A 16,149-nucleotide genomic window follows, 5' to 3' on the forward strand; every position below is an offset into this window, starting at 1 on the left:
AAAAAAAAAAAAAAAAAAAAAATTACGTTTATATTTTGCCTTTAGGGCAAAAGGTAAATAGTAAAGGGGATCAACAAACTCACATACAGTCCTATTTTTAGATTTTATTCAAGTGAAATGTAAACTATGAACATGAAATTGCTCCACTAATGAAAACAGTCCAAAGTGGTTTTTTTAATACACTGAGGTACATTCATGCAGTGGAATGAAGTTTACTCTTAAAAATGGACAAATTGGGGCTGGAGAGATGGCTTGGGTTAAGAGCAATTAGTATTCTTGCAAAGGTTCCCAGAACCCATGCCTGTAACTGTCAGCTGCCAGTAACTCCAGGGGATATGATGCTGCCCTCTTCTGGACTCCACAGGCACCCACACTCATATGTGCACAAACTCACACAGACCCACATATATACACATAATTTAAAATAATAAAATAGGGCTGGAGAGATGGCTCACTGATTAAGAACATTTGTTGCCCTTGCAGAGGATCTGGATTCTGTTCCCAGTACCCACATGGTATCCATAGCTGTTTGTAGCTATCTGTTATTCCAGTTCCAGGGAAGAATCGTGCCAGCTGTTAATCTCAGAAGGTCATTTTCTCATTCTGGCCAAGGAAGGACAGTACTCCTAAAATAGAAAGAGACTAGTAGAAGAAAACAGGTGCTTTGTAGCAGTATAGTACTTTAAAATCTGTCCCTCACTTCCTTTCTAATTGCATAGTATTACAGTCCTCAAGGATCATTGCTGCCAGTAGCAATTAACTGCGCCTTCTTTGGCACAGTAGAAAATGTTTTAGACTGCGTTAGGAGCCAGGATTCCATTGCCAAGTTCAGATCCTGAACTCTCAGGTACTAGCTGTTACTGAGTGCATTATACAACTTAGTGATGTTACTTAACTTGTCCTGCTCCAGATACTACTTTTTAAAATGTGTGTGTGGTGCTGGAGAGGTGGCCCAGTGGTTAAGAGCCCTGGCTGCACAATTCCTAGCACCCACATGGCAGCTCACAACTCTGTTACTCCAGTTCCAGGGAATTCAACACCTTTACACAGATAAACATGTGTAGGCAAAACACTAATGCATATAAAATAAAAATAAGTAGACCATTTTAAAAAAAAAAGTGTGTGTAAAATTGTATGTTTGAATCATGTGCATGGGTTGGAATATGTATGAAAGTCAGAGGGCAACTTCATGAAGTCTTTTCTCTCCTTTCACTTTTGCGTGGGTTCTGAGGCTCAAACTCTAGTCATCAGGCTTCTGCAGCAAGCACTGAGCCATCTCACTAGCCCTCCAACTACTTTGTTGTGTTTAAATGGGGATGACGACAGTATATATTGTGGCTGTTGTGAAGAGTTATGTGTCAGATGCTGAGAGACTTACCTGGCATCTAGTAAGAGTAGCCTAATTGTCAGCTGATATCGTTATTGCATGTCATGTCTTTTAATTAACTGGACTGAGTATACAGGGGATGTAATGGGAAACCACGTGACATCATACCACCACCATCTCCATCGCCACCATCACCACTACCATCAATCACCCTTTGTATTTAAATCACCAAGACAGGGTAGAGATAGTGAATGGGGGTGTTGGGATTGTTGGAGTAGAATTCTGGCTAGCATCTTTCTTACTTTGTGACTCTGGACTATATACTTCAGAAATATACCTCCTTTTTTCTGTTTTACATTTTCAAAATCTAAAACAACCTCAGAAACTTATAGTTTGTAAGGTTATTAGATAGAATAGCCACAGATGCTCATTTTACTATAGAAGACAATAAAAGATCCTTGGAGTATTGGCTATCTGCTATTTAAAACATGAAGCAGATTACCTTTGCAAACAGTTCTTGCCATTCAGTATGGGTGGTCAGTACTTAGCAGTTTAGAGAGGAATCTGAAAGCTCAAAGGTGGCTCCAGTTCCATTTCCTGTTTCACTCCCTTAAAGGAGGACAGATTTTGGAGTTTAAGTTTGCATGCGAATATTGGTGGCCTGTCCCTGCTCATGTGCTCAGTGCTTATGGGTGTGTACTTCAGGTGAAAGTACACACTCATAAGCATACTACAGGCATGTAGAAAAAAAGATCATGGGGAGAATGGCCATTTCATTATACTTTTCTATTGAGCAAAACTGACGTGACCATTTCTGCCCAATTAGGAGCTCTTGTCCCTGGCAAAACGGAAGCGCAGTGACTCTGAGGAGAAGGAGCCTCCTGTGAGTCAGCCTGCAGCCTCGTCAGACTCGGAGACCTCCGACAGTGATGATGAGGTGAGTGTGCAGGAGTTAGGCCTTATGGTTGGCAAGCATTTGATGGAGACCCCTGACTTGGTGATGCTGATTTCTTTGCTTCCTTAAACCAAGACCTGTAACCCAAGACCCGGAAGAGCCTGGTAGGGAAAAGAAATTGTGTGAGCAAAGCTTTAAATTATGGTAGCCATTCTCTATTGTAGAAGGGCCAAGCATTAGTCTTTTCTCTTTTTTTTAAAGATTTATTTATTTATTTGAGTGCTTTATCTGTATGTACACTTGCATGCCAGAAGAGGGCATCAGATCCTAGTATAGATAGTTGTGAGCCACCATGTGGTTCCTGGGAATTGAACTCAGGACCTCTGGAAGAGCAGATAGTGCTCTTAACCACTGAGCCATCATCTCTCCAGCCCCCCACGCCCCACACCCCAATCATTTTTTTAAAAGTCATCTTTTAAATACTGCTTTTATGTTAGAAAACAAGTTCTAAGTCAGGCATTGTGATGCATGCCTATAATTTCAGCATTCAGGAAGCTGAAGCATTGGGATCAAGAGTTCAAGGCCAGCCTGAGTTATATAGGAAAAAAGTTATATATGCCATTTTTATTTTAGTGATAAATACTTTTAGACACAAAGCTTTCTTTGGGCAGATTGATATGCCATTCCTGAAAGTAATGGTATTGACTTTAGAGGAAGGTAAAATGCAAGTCAGACAGCTGCTGTTGTCTAAAGCAAGGCAATTTTCTCAAATTGTCTAGTAGCAAAAGCAAAGCTTTAAAAGATCCAGTATATGGGTGGAAGACTAGGGATAGGTGTTCTCAATTGACTTAAAGAACGTTTCCCCTGCATGGTTTCCTGTACTGAGGGAGAGAGGGAAAGACTATCCTTTTGTTCAGTCTCTTATTCTACAGTCTAAGAGAATACTTTTAACAGTAAATTTAAAAATGTTTATTTAATAACATGAAGTTTAATTAACATAAAGAGTATTTACCACTTCTCATTGTATGTAAATTAAATGCTTGCCTTCTGATTGACTATAGTAATATCTTCTTAGTGTTAAATAATTCAGTAGACCTAAAATTGCTTTCTACAGAAAGAAGTAGTAAATTTTATTCTTTTGCCAGTGCTGATCTGTTACAAAATTTGCGAAGCCTGTGAACTAATTTGATTTTGAGTTTTGTGTTTTTAGTGCACTAATGATGCAGAAAAATCTTTGTTCTGTTACTGTTTGTTTTGAGATGGTGTTTTCCTGTGCTGTAGCCTTGGTTGCTTGGGAACTCACTATATTGCTGAGACTGGCCTTAAACTTCCGAGTCTCCTGATTCTACCTCCCAAATTCTGGGGTTGGAGGCTTGTATCACCATCCCATCCTTTGTCCTTTCTGACTTCCACAGGATTAGAGGCATAGCATGTATTAGAGTAAATTGTGTCCTGATAAATCTCTTTTTGTTGTTTTTGGGTTGTTTTCTTTGTTGTTTGTTTGTTTTTTGAAACAGGGTTTCTCTGTATAGCCCTGGCTGTCCTGGAACTCACTCTGTAGACCAGGCTGGCCTCGAACTCAGAAATCCGCCTGCCTCTGCCTCCCAAGTGCTGGGATTAAAGGCGTGCGCCACCACTGCCGGGCTCTGATAAATCTTTATGCTTAGGGTTCCCTTTGTTCTAGTTACATATATATTCTTTACCTTAGACAAGCATGGTTTCTTTAACATTGGAGAGGCTGAGGCAGGAGGATGTTGAATTTGAAACTAGCTGGGACTGTATATCAAGATCCTCTCTCAAACAAGCAAAACTACTTAAACAAAACAATTCATCACTCTTTACCTCAGCTGTTTGTATTTAATGGAGGAAAAGCTTGACTGTTAGATTGCACCCTGTCTGCCTTAGAAAGAAATTTGGAGTGGCTTTTCCCCTCTCTAATATTGTTCTTTTAAGTTTTTTATTTTTTTAAATTATATATCTGTGTGTGCATATGTGCACTTGAGTGCAAGTGCCTGCAGGGACCAGAAGACAGCATTAGATCCTCCTTAAGCTGCAGCTACATAGGCTTATGAACTACCTGGGGTTTTTTTGTTGTTTGTTTGTTTTTTGTTTTTTTGTTTTGTTTTGTTTTTTTCGAGACAGGGTTTCTCTGTGTTTACAGCTCTGGCTGTCCTGGAACTCACTCTGTAGACCAGGCTGGCCTCGAACTCAGAAATCCGCCTGCCTCTGCCTCCTAAGTGCTGGGATTAAAGGCGTACGCCACCACTACCCGGCATGAACTACCTGTTGTTGGGGCTAAGAATGAATACCAACTTTTGTCAGAGCAGCAAAGCATTGTTTAGCCATTTCTTCAGCAACCCATAACATGTTCTTAACCTCTGCTGCAGCCACCCCTCCCCACACCCTCCCCGTCACCCGGCCCACATTGTAACTTTGTGTGATTGATGGGGAATAGCAAGCTCTGTGTTAACTGTTCCGAAAGATCATCTTTCCACTTAGGGCAATACAGAGCACTCCAAAGTTAGAGCAAGTGTTTTACTACTTTGGATTGTTAGGAAACATAAAGATTTTCTTTTCCATTTTTCATTTTACTCTGGCACTAGAGAACTCAGTGATAGCACCATGATCCAGAATTACAGAATTACAGAAGCTTGCTGTAGATAGCTTAGGTTGGGTAGGGGATTCCTGAGGGATCTATGAAATAAGAAATTTGAGATAGAGGCTATCGTCTTTTTTTCTTTGCCATAATGAATGTGCATCCGCCCCTCTGTCTGGGGAAAAACAGGACTGTGCTGTGTTATTTCTACTTTGCTTTTTTGCATCTTTCCTATTGCAAACCAGCCTTTAAAGTTTTTTGGTTGTTGAAGTGCCCATCCACAGTGAGATGGAACAGACATGTGCCAGAAACTTCCTAGAGTTTTTAAAACATGCTCCTTTATTTTTATGTATTTGTTTATTCATAGGTTTGATGTAGCAGTCTTCCCAAGTGCTGGGATTATAAGCATGAGCCACCACACCTGGGTACTTTGTCATTAGTTAGACATGAGTATACATATAAAGCAATGTTTTGGTCCTCTTAGATTTTATAGTACAGAAAATTGACAAGAACAATTAATTTTAAGTTTTTAAAATTTTTATTTATTTTGTATAAGGATGAGTGTATTCTCCGTATGGGTACCCTTACCATGATGCACATGTAGAGGTCAGAGAACAACTTACAATAAGAGTTCTTTACTTCCTTATGTGGGTTTCAGGAATTAAACTCAAGTCACCAGGCTTGGTGACACATGCCTTTACTTGCTGAGCCACAAACCATGAACAGCTAATTTAAAAGGTAATGGGAGCTCCGTATGGGGCCGCAACTTGTAATCCAGCAACATGATCAGGAGTTTGGGTCATCTTTGCCTACTTTTAAGTTTAAGGCCAGTCTAGCTGCATGAGACCCTGTCTTGCAGAGGCTTGGTGAGGGAGCTAATGAGTAGTTTATCTCAAGGAGTAATCACTCTGATTTTAGAACAAGAAAACAGCTACTTGATTGATATAGAGATGGAAGATGGAGGGAAATTATAACAGTTTCCCATTTAGAGGAAGATATATGAACTTAGTAAGTCGAAGATCCAATAGGTGAGGGAATAAGTGGTTGTTCTGTGCGTAATATTTTTAAGAGGAAATCCTAAGTTTAATAAATATATTGATGCATTATTTGGGGTAAAGATTTTTAAAAAAGATTTATTTATTTATTATATATAAGTATACTGTAGCTGTTTTCAGACACACCAGAAAAGGGCATCAGATCCCATTACAGATGGTTGTGAGCCACCATGTGGTTGCTGGGATTTGAACTCAGGACCTCTAGAAGAGCAATCAGTGCTCTTAACCACTGAGCCACCTCTCCAGCCCTGGGGTAAAGATTCTTGAGATACAATAGAAATTAGCAAGGCTTTTTCTGTTTCATATGGACCAAGCCTCAGAAACTGGAAAGAATACTTCAGTGGCTGAAAGTCATAACACTTTGACTTCAGTACATGAAAAGAGGAAAGGATGGAGAAAAACAGCCTTAGTGGAAATTTTGATCTTCTTTTTCCAACATAAAAGAGTATGCTGAATTTTGTAGAACAAGGGTTTTGTTTTGTTTTAGAGACAGTCTCCCTATATAGTCCTGACTGTTCTTGAACTTGCCTTGTAGACCAGGCTAGCCTCAAATTTACAGAGGTGTGCCTCTACCTTCTGGATGCTGGGATTAAATGAGTGCACCACCACTCCATGTTGTTTTGGCTTTTTGAGACAGGGTTTATTATATCGCAGGCTGGCTTGAAACTCACTATGTAGCCAAAAGGAACTTGAACTATTTAATTTTTTATTTTAAATTATGTGTATGTGTGTGTATATGTGGTGTATGTAACTGAGTGCAGTACTGGTAGAATCTAGAGACATCACATCTGGAATTGGACTTAAACCACTCATATGGGTGCTGCAATCAGGTCCTCTGTGACAACAATGTGTACTTTTATTCAATGGGCTCTCTTTCCAGCCTAAGTTGAGTTTCGGATCTTCGTGTCTCTGGTTATGATCTGCTGGAGATCAAACCTGGGCTTCCTGCATAAGTAAGCACTCTGCCCACTGAGTTCCTTCCACAGCTAGAACATGGTTTGTAATGAGATTGAAACCTTTGTTATTCTGTCTCCTTTTAGTCTCATGTTATCCAGGGTAAACGGTCAAGTCACTGTATCACTTGTATTTTATATATAAGCAGCAGACGCAAGTTAAATGCTTGCCTCTTTTCCAGTTCTTTTGACCCAGTTCCAGCACTGTTTTTACTAGTCTAGCTGTTGTTCTTGAACACTATTTATTTGAAATGTTTTTATTTCATATATAAACTTAATTTAGAACCAGTACGGAGATCCATAATCCCTATGCTGAGTGAGGGTTAGAACAGGAGCTCATTCTTGGCTATGTAGTGAATTTGAGGCCAGTCTGGGCTATTTGAGACCCTAGCTCAAGGGAGTGGGAGCTGTTTTAGCGCAAATAGTTTCTACTTTGTATCCCAAGACCTAGGTGTGTAGGTATTTTTGCCTCTTAGAGATGCTGTCTGAAATCTTGAAGTTTCTTTGTTCTCCTGCCATCAGAATTTTCACAGTACTCAGTATGTCAAGGCTACCCAAGTCTGAAGCAACCACTTCCTTCCATCTTATGTTCCATCCCATCCTTTGTCTGAGTGTTTGGAAGGAAACTGGCCCCAGGCTGCTTGTAACATCCACATACCCTCTGATTTGTTATTTAACTGCTGCCCATTAAGCTGTTACCTCAGTGAGAGTCAGGCTGTAATCTGTTTTATTAAATGAGAAACATCTTTCCTCTAGCCTTTATCCTTTGCTTTCTTTGCTGCATATTTATATAATCATTTGTCTGGTGTTGTGTGTGGCTTACATACCAGCAGGATGTCAGTATGTATGACACCTGACTGATAACCCAATCCTCCTTTTTCCTTTGGTGGTTTGTGGGTAGCTGTTATTGGGGTTGCTCTGACCTCTGTACTCAGTTCTGATGTGGACCAGGGCCTTTGCACTAACATAAGCTTGCATTTATTCTTCAGTTTCTCTAATCCTTGCAATCTTCAGGATAAAAAGTAAAACGCCAAAGTTTAGAAACCATGACTTCTTAGATAACTCTCTTGTGGCTGTTAGTATCTAGAATAACAAATACAGAGCCCTTCTGTCAAACACCCAGTTCATATAAAAATCCCATAATGCTAAGGATCTTAGAGACCATCTGGACTCCTGTATTCCTCAAATAAGAAAATAGAGGCTTGACCTTTTGACAGGTAGCAACAGAGCTACCTCTTCACTACTGCCTCAGTCCCCAGACAAGTCAGGAAATATAGCTCATTCCTTTACTTCATCCTTCCTGGAGAAAGCATTAGAACATCAATTCTGTCCTGTTTGCCCTCACTCCATTTACTGTTTCACTCTGACAATGAAAGACTTCATTTGTCCTCTGTTGGGAGTCAGGAGAATAAGGGTTTTAAAGGGACAGGTGAGCAGTCTCTAGCATAAAGGCTGGAATAAGATATTTCTGTATCGTTTCTCTTTCCACAAAATCTTGACTATCTTCCCTTGTACTTTAATAGAACCTATATTTTGGGAGACTGGATATTGCACAATATTTAATATATGTGTTTAGGCCAAACCATAGGAATATCTGATTTATAGATTTTAATGTAAAATACTGCAAGTATGATCTACTCTTCAGGGGCAAAAAAAAAAAAAAATCTTTGGATGATTATTGGAACTCTTTTTGGAGTCTTCTTGAAATTCTCAGATTTTAAGTATTTACCTTTGGGTAGTAGGAATACAAATGATTCTCCACACTTAGGTGCTGGAACTGAACTTAGAAGACTTTGTTCTCCATCAAGTGTTCATCAGGTGCACACCTTCAGCAGGAAATTTGTTTTTTTAAAAGAGTTTTTATTACATTTTTGTGTGCATTCATGTGGGCAGGCATGAGTCATAGCACACATATGGAGGGCAGCACAACTTTCAGGAGTTGGTTCTCTGCTCCCACTATGTGGGTCATTAAGCTTGGCAGCAAGTTCCCTTACCCATGGAACCATTTCACTGGCCCCAGAAATCTATTTTTTAGGTATAACATTCTAATTCCCCTATACGGTCACTGATTGCATTAGTTGGCTATTTTCCTTTGATGTCATGGAGGCCCCTGAGTCAGGCTCATGTAGGGTTGGGGTTGGGGGGGTGCAGCTTTGTATCTTCTTTTGAAAATTGTTGGAAGAAAAACAACCAGTACTCTTTTCACATTTAGGTTTAGCAAAAAACTCTCTTTTAAATGGGCATTTAAATTTCTTCTGTTTTAATCCTTATCTTTTGTCCCTCCCCATAAAGCAGTATCTTATGCAACAGTTGCTGGGCTCATACTTAGGTGGAAAGAGAGGAGAAGGACAAGGAAGCCAGTAACGTCACCAGTGTGACTCTACTCTAGGCAGTTTTTTGCTCTGGTCAGTGCCCACCCAGCCACTCTGGCTCACATGGCTCACCCTCATTGCATTTCTGTTGAGCAGTCCCGAGTGCCAGACACTGTTTGGGAAAAGTGGATTGAGGCCATTTTCCTAACAGAATAGATACAGAGTACTGTGTGCATTTTTGTGCTATTTCTTGTAACAAGAACCAATGGAACAATATACATTATTGATTCTAATATTCCCTGCATAGAAGATTGATGTAGTTTTAGCTTATTTAACAAAAATTGAACATCGTGGACTGTTTTGAATTCTTTTACACTGACTTGAAAATCATTTTCCTTAAGGATTTAAAATTAGAAATGCATCTGGGCGGTGGTGGCGCACACCTTTAATCCCAGCTCTTGGGAGGCAGAGGCAGATGGATTTCTGAGTTCGAGGCCAGCCTGGGCTACAGAGTGAGTTCCAGAACAGCCAGGGCGATCCAGAAAAACCCTGTTTCGAAAAACCAAAAAAAATAAAAAATAAAATTAGAATTGCCTGAAACTTCAGGTTTAACAGAAAATTACAATTTCTTTCTAGATGTTGATCTAGGTGTTGAAATATCAGTCACTATTCACTCTCATACTGTTTTATTTCGTAACATACAGTTGTTTTATTTTCATTCCTCATTAAATGAGAAAGTAAATGGCAATTAAAGTAATTGTATCCCAGGTATAAGTCAGCACTCAGCAGGAGTGCCAGTTTGAGTTCTACCTGGGGTCTCTAGGAAGACTTGGTCTTTAAAAACAAAACAAATCATCTTCAACAGTGTTTTTATCAAGATGAAGTAAGAGTGTGGGTGTTAGAGAGCCCTTGTGGGAACTAATGAGGTGACTTCTCCAGAATTACCAAAAGCCCATCATAAATGTGCTGATCCTGGCTGCACTCGGTTCATCATCCTATTGGAGTAGAAGCAAAGACACTGTGAGTTTCTGCATCTACTGTTTTGCTAAATAGTAGATGTAGAAATCTCAGTCTACAGAATTGAATCGTCTGTGTTGATGAAGGGTCATCCTAATGTAGTACACATTCCTTGTAGAATGAAAATTAAAAAGTAGACTAAAATTCATCATTTTGTTTTTCAACTAAAGTCATTCTAAAACAGCATGTTAAAATGCCAAAAAGACTTTTTAGCTAGAATTGCAAGCATGTGCTGCCTATTATTTTAATGACCAGATTTCAGGTTCCTTACGTTTAGAAGTCCAGAATCTCATGTTTATGATTTAATGAAACACTGTTACAGCATAATCCAGTTCACTTTTTAAAAAAATCTGTATGGGTGTTTTGCTTGCATGTATGTGTTGCATGTGCAACTCTTGGACTGAAGTGGATTTCCTAAAATTAGACTGAACACATGGCTTTGATGTACCATGTGAATGCTGGAAACTAGACCTCAGTTCTCTGAAAGAGCAGCCAGAACTCTAAACTTTTGAGTCATCTCCAGTCTCCAATCATTATGATATTGCAGTTAGTATAACGCTGACTGTGCTGGCATGAACATGGGAGTCCAGGTCCCTAGGACCCACATAAAAGCTGGAGGTGCATGTCTATAACTCTACCACTGGGGGCAATGAAGACAGACGGATCCTGGAGCTTTCTTCCACCAATCTCAGTGAGAGACCCTGTCTCAAACACTAGAGTGGAGATCAGTAGAGAAACAGACATTTGACATTGACCTTTGGCTTGTTCATGCACAAGCATACAAATGCTCTCACATGCACATGTACTATGCACTACCCACAGCAAAGTAAAGAAAACACCAGGAATCAGGAGACACTGGAGCACAGTGTATTTATGAGTTCTGTACTAACTAGCAGTGTGACTTAATACTTTTCTATGTGACTGAATTAGGTCCTCTGCAAGAACAGTGTGGACTCATGACTGTTGAGCTGTCTCTCCAGCCTCACAGGCCAGATCTTTTTTAAACAAGATTCAATATTCAGACTTAACAGTCTAACTTTATTTACTGCTTCCTTGGAATTGCCAGTGCTGTTCATGCCAAAGGGTGGCTTTTATCCTTTCTCCCTGTGTGTTTTTTTAAATTTATTTATTTATTATATGTAAGTACACTGTAGCTGTCTTCAGACACTCCAGAAGAGGGCATCTGATCTTGTTAAGGATGGTTGTGGGCCACCATGTGGTTGCTGGGATTTGAACTCAGGACCTTTGGAAGAGCAGTCAGTGAGTGCTCTTAACCACTGAGCCATTTCTCCAGCCCTCCCTGTGTGTTTTGTTGTTTGCTCCTGCAGAAAGCTCTCTGTCTTCCTGAGATCCACAGGAGTGCTCAGCTGTCCTGTGTACTCTAACCCAGCATGCCAGCCCTCAGCATTTGGTGCCATCTATACCACAGAAAATAGGAAGAGTTGTTTTCTCTTGGTTTTGTGTTTGTTTTTAAAAACACAGTCTTACTATGCAGCTCCAGACTAGCTTCAAACTCGGAATCCTCCTGCCTCCCCTTCAGAAGTACTGGTATTATAAGCATGTATCACTTCATTAAAGTGCCTAGGCCTATTTCAATTTTCCTTTTTCCCCTCCTTATAGTGGACATTTGGGAGCAATAAAAATAAGAAGAAAGGAAAAGCCAGAAAAGTAGAGAAGAAAGGAGCCATGAAGAAGCAAGCCAACAAAGCTGCCTCCTCGGGCAGTTCAGACAGAGACAGCTCAGCTGAGAGCTCAGCTCCTGAGGAAGGTGAGCCCAGCATCCAGCCCAGCAGGAGTCGTGAGAAGGGAGAAGGAAGGGACCGGTGGGTCTTTAATACCAAAGAGTTGGATAGGCTGCTGAAGTGTGACCATAGATCTCCTACGTTAGGCTCAATCTTGAGTGCTTTTCTTTTTTTTCTGAGAAATTCTTGGTCTGACTGAGAAGGAAAATCTTTGAAACAGATACCAAGTCCTATAGAAAATATTCCTCCATGAAGATAATTCAGGAATTTTGATGGTTTTGTCAATACTAGTTTGACAGCTGGACTTGTTCAAGGACTAGAATAGTAAGCTTTATTTTATTTTTTAAATTTTTGGCCAAAAAACTAGCCTAACCTGGTTTTAAGCACTTGTCTATGAATGTAAGTTAAATCAAACAAATTTTGGTATAACTGATGATTTAATACCCATGAGTAATGTGTGCTGTCTTTTTTGTTTTTGTTGTTGCTATTTAGGTCAAACTGGCCCTGTCCTCCCTATGTAGTCCAGGTTGGCCTTGAATTGGTGACCCTCTGGTCTCAAACTTCTAAGTCTGAAAAAAAGGAAAAAAGAATGCAGAATTATCAAAATCTGCATTTGATGAGTTTGAATTTGTGGGGAACAAGATATTTATGTAGTCTAAAAGCATTGCCTAGTACATGCTAGCCTTTATACAGGGAAACCTCGGGATTGCATCTAACCACGTGATCCAAATTATCAGTGCCAGTAGCCACAGACAGGTGTTACATACTTCTGGCATAACACTAAAAGAGAAGGCAGAGAAGAGTTGCCTGGGGGAAAATCATACAGCAACACCAAGGCCTAGCATAGATCCCCAGCCAGGACTGCACAGTGAGGAGGAGGAGCAACAGGAGAAGGAAGAGGAAGAGGAGGAGCAGGAGAAGGAATGAAGGCGACTTTTTAAAAAGCTGTTGGACTGTAGCTTGGTGGCAGCCTACTTGTCTGTCAAAGCCCCGAGTTTGATCCACAGTGCCATGGAGGTAGGGACAGCAAAAGACATAAATAACTTTTGTAAAATGCTTGCCAAATACACAGCCTAAATTTTTTCTTAACAGAACCAACCAACTAGGCCAGATTAGGAGATAACTGTTGCTATTTAAACTTAAATGAAATAAAATTCATATTTAAAATTTAGATTCTCAGTTGCACTACTCATATTCCAGTTGTCTGTCAGCCACCATGGCTGTAACCATTCAAATGAAGAATTATTAATTTATAAAAAATACAGGCTTTTGAGGTGGGGAGATGGCTCAGTGGTTGAGAGCAGTAGACCCTTAGAGAAGACCTGAGTTAGTTTCCCAGTAAATCGAAAGCATCTGTGACTCCAGCTCCATGAGGATTTGATTTGATACCATAGCCTCTGAAGACACTGCATTCTTGCATATCCCTACACAAAGACACACATACTTCTAATTAAAAATAATACAAATAGAATAAAAAACTCTGTGGATCAGGCTAGCCTTTAACTCACATGGATCTCCCAAGTCCTGGGGTACACCACTACCACTCAGCTAAACTTGATATCTACCTCTCTCCCCCCCCCCCCCCCCCCCCCCCCCAATCTATAGGTTGTTCTTATAGGTCTGTAATTTTTTTTTTTTTCAGAGTAACCAACTTGAGTTGAAAGATGGGTGTGGCAAGTAACACACACCTGTAAACCCAGAACTCAGGAGGCAGGAAGAACATGAATTTAAAGATGTCTTATGCTACACAGCAAAAACCTGCCTCAAAAAGGAAAAAATTGTGGTCATTTTTCCAGCCTAAATTTCCCTACCTGTTTGCATTTACTAAAGCTAGATCAAGGAGTGTGCCTTTCCCGTGGCACGTGTCCAGGGGCTTAGTGTGATCTCTTGCTGGTTTCCGTTGCAGGTGAAGTGTCAGACTCCGACAGCAACAGCTCCTCTTCCAGTTCAGACTCAGACTCCTCGTCAGAAGATGAGGAGTTCCATGATGGCTATGGAGAGGACCTAATGGGAGATGAGGAAGACAGGGCCCGACTGGAGCAGATGACGGAGAAGGAGAGGGAGCAGGAGCTCTTCAACCGCATAGAGAAGAGGGAGGTGTTGAAAAGAAGGTAGGGCTGTCGCCACACTGTCTGTGCACTTAATTGGTTTCTCACAGTTTAAGATTTTCTCCAGCTTCACCTGGCATAAGGCTTTAACCCTTATAATTATTTTTCATATTTATTACAATTTTTGATAAATTTACATGAGATACCAGACACTTCATTTCACAGGAAGTCTTAGCACACATGCCAACAAGTAATGACACAGACACTTTTTATTAATTATGAGAGCTGAGCATGATTGTGGCAGACCCTCAGCTAGCTCATCTAAGTAAACCTGACCATCTAGCTCTGTCCCACCATGTGGCTTGTCACTTACCTCTTCTTCAGTCCCTGCCTCTGTTCCTTCTTCCTCTGTGTCTAGCTGGCAAATCTCCTACTTCTCTCTCTCTTTCCCAGAGTTCCTGTCTCTGCCTGAATGTTTGGCCTATCCTCTCCTGCTTTGCTATAGGCCATTCAGCTCTTTAATGAAGAGTTTAATAATTAATTTAATAAACTAATCAGAGGTGATGGAGAACATGTTTACAAAACACCAAGATAGGTGATGCTCCATAAAAAGATAATCTTTCCACAGTGCACAAGAAATTATCCCAACAGTGCTTTGTAAAAATGGTTTTACCAAACTACAACAGTTAAGATTTGAGCATGTGAGGCTGGAGAGCTGGTTCAGTGGCTAAGAGCACTGACTGCTCTTTCAGAGGTCCTGAGTTCAGTTCCCAGCAACTACACGGTAGCTTACAACTGTACAGATCTCATTACATCTGTAATGAGATCTGACGCCCTCTTCTGGAGTGTCTGAAGAGAGCAACAGTGTACTCACATACATAAAATAAACAATACATCTTTAAAAAAATATTTGGGGGGGGGGGCTGGAGAGATGGCTCAGCGATTAAGAGCACTGACTGCTCTTCCAGAGGTCTTGAGTTCCCAGCAACCACATGATGGCTCACAACCATCCCTAATGAGATCGGATGCACTCTTCTGGTGTGTCTCAAGACAGGAACAATGTATACATATATAATAAGTAAATCTTTAACAAGAAATATTTGAGGGCTAGAGAGATGGCTCAGCAGATAAGAGCACTGACTGCTCTTCTGAAGGTCCTGAGTTCAAATCCCAGCAACCACATGGTGACTCACAACCATTCGTAATGAGATCTGACACCCTCTTCTGGGGTGTCTGAAAACAGCTACAGTATACTTACATATAATAAATAAATAAATCTAAAAAAAAATATTTGAGCATGCTTGAGTCAGGTTAGGCTATATGATGTTTGGTAGGTTGGGTATAGTAAACGCATCTTCAGCTTTCAGTGTTTCAGCTCACATTGTGTTGATGTGCTAAAGGGAATCTATTCATAGGAATGGACTACTGGAATGTGATTCTTAGTGTAATATAAACTAAATAGCTTAGGTCATATTTATGCCTTCTGTACTAATGTGCATTATTCAGCAGTAGGCTTTTGTTGGTTTGTGGTTTTGGTGATAGATCTTAGGGCCTCAAGATTTCCATTACTAAATGGTGTCTTCCTTTTTGACTTATAAGACAAGTTTTTCTGGGCATAGTAGCACATGCCATTAGTTCCAGCACTTGGTAAGCAAAGGCAGGTGGATCTCCTAAGTTCCGGGGTCAGCCTGGTCTGCATAGTGAGTTCCAGGACAACCAGAGCTGCTTACTAAAAAACAAACAAATATACAAAAATTAAATAAAGTGTAATTAATTTTTACTTATTTACTTTTGTTTTCTCAAGATAGGGTTTCTTTGTGTAGCTCTGGCTGTCCTGGAACTTAATTTGTACACACCAGGCTGGCCTCGGCCTCCCGAGACCTGGGATTAAAGGCATGTACCACCTAGTGTAATTAATTTAAGTAAAAAATAAAGTAAGTATACTATTTCACTTCTACCAGACAAAAATTATTGAGAAAGTCATAATCTTGTCTTAACTTTTATATTGTGTGTGTGTGTATGTGTGCTTGTTTTGTGTATGATATCTATAGGTACTCATGCCCATGTGTGCACACAGAAGTCATAATAGGGTGTCTGTCAGGTGTTTTTTTTTGTATTCTACCTGTTCATTTGAGGCAGGATCTAGGCTAAGCTAGAAACCAGCAAGCTCCAGTGATCCAGTGATTGTGCTATTTCTGCACATA

At 40.2% G+C, this 16,149-nt stretch overlaps 1 protein-coding gene across 1 annotated transcript in view; it reads left to right on the plus strand.

Moving 5' to 3' along the window:
• Positions 1-16,149, plus strand: part of Rtf1 (RTF1 homolog, Paf1/RNA polymerase II complex component) — a 57,812-nt gene that overhangs the window by 14,947 nt on the left and 26,716 nt on the right. Inside the window, exons 2-4 of the mRNA XM_031371528.1 lie at positions 2,154-2,264; positions 11,776-11,923; positions 13,804-14,008. Of these exons, the coding sequence (XP_031227388.1) occupies positions 2,154-2,264; positions 11,776-11,923; positions 13,804-14,008 (464 nt within the window). The remainder of the gene's footprint in view (positions 1-2,153; positions 2,265-11,775; positions 11,924-13,803; positions 14,009-16,149) is intronic.

The sequence above is a fragment of the Mastomys coucha genome, unplaced genomic scaffold (genome assembly GCF_008632895.1).
Source record: "Mastomys coucha isolate ucsf_1 unplaced genomic scaffold, UCSF_Mcou_1 pScaffold15, whole genome shotgun sequence".
Classification (NCBI taxonomy): Eukaryota; Metazoa; Chordata; class Mammalia; order Rodentia; family Muridae; genus Mastomys; species Mastomys coucha.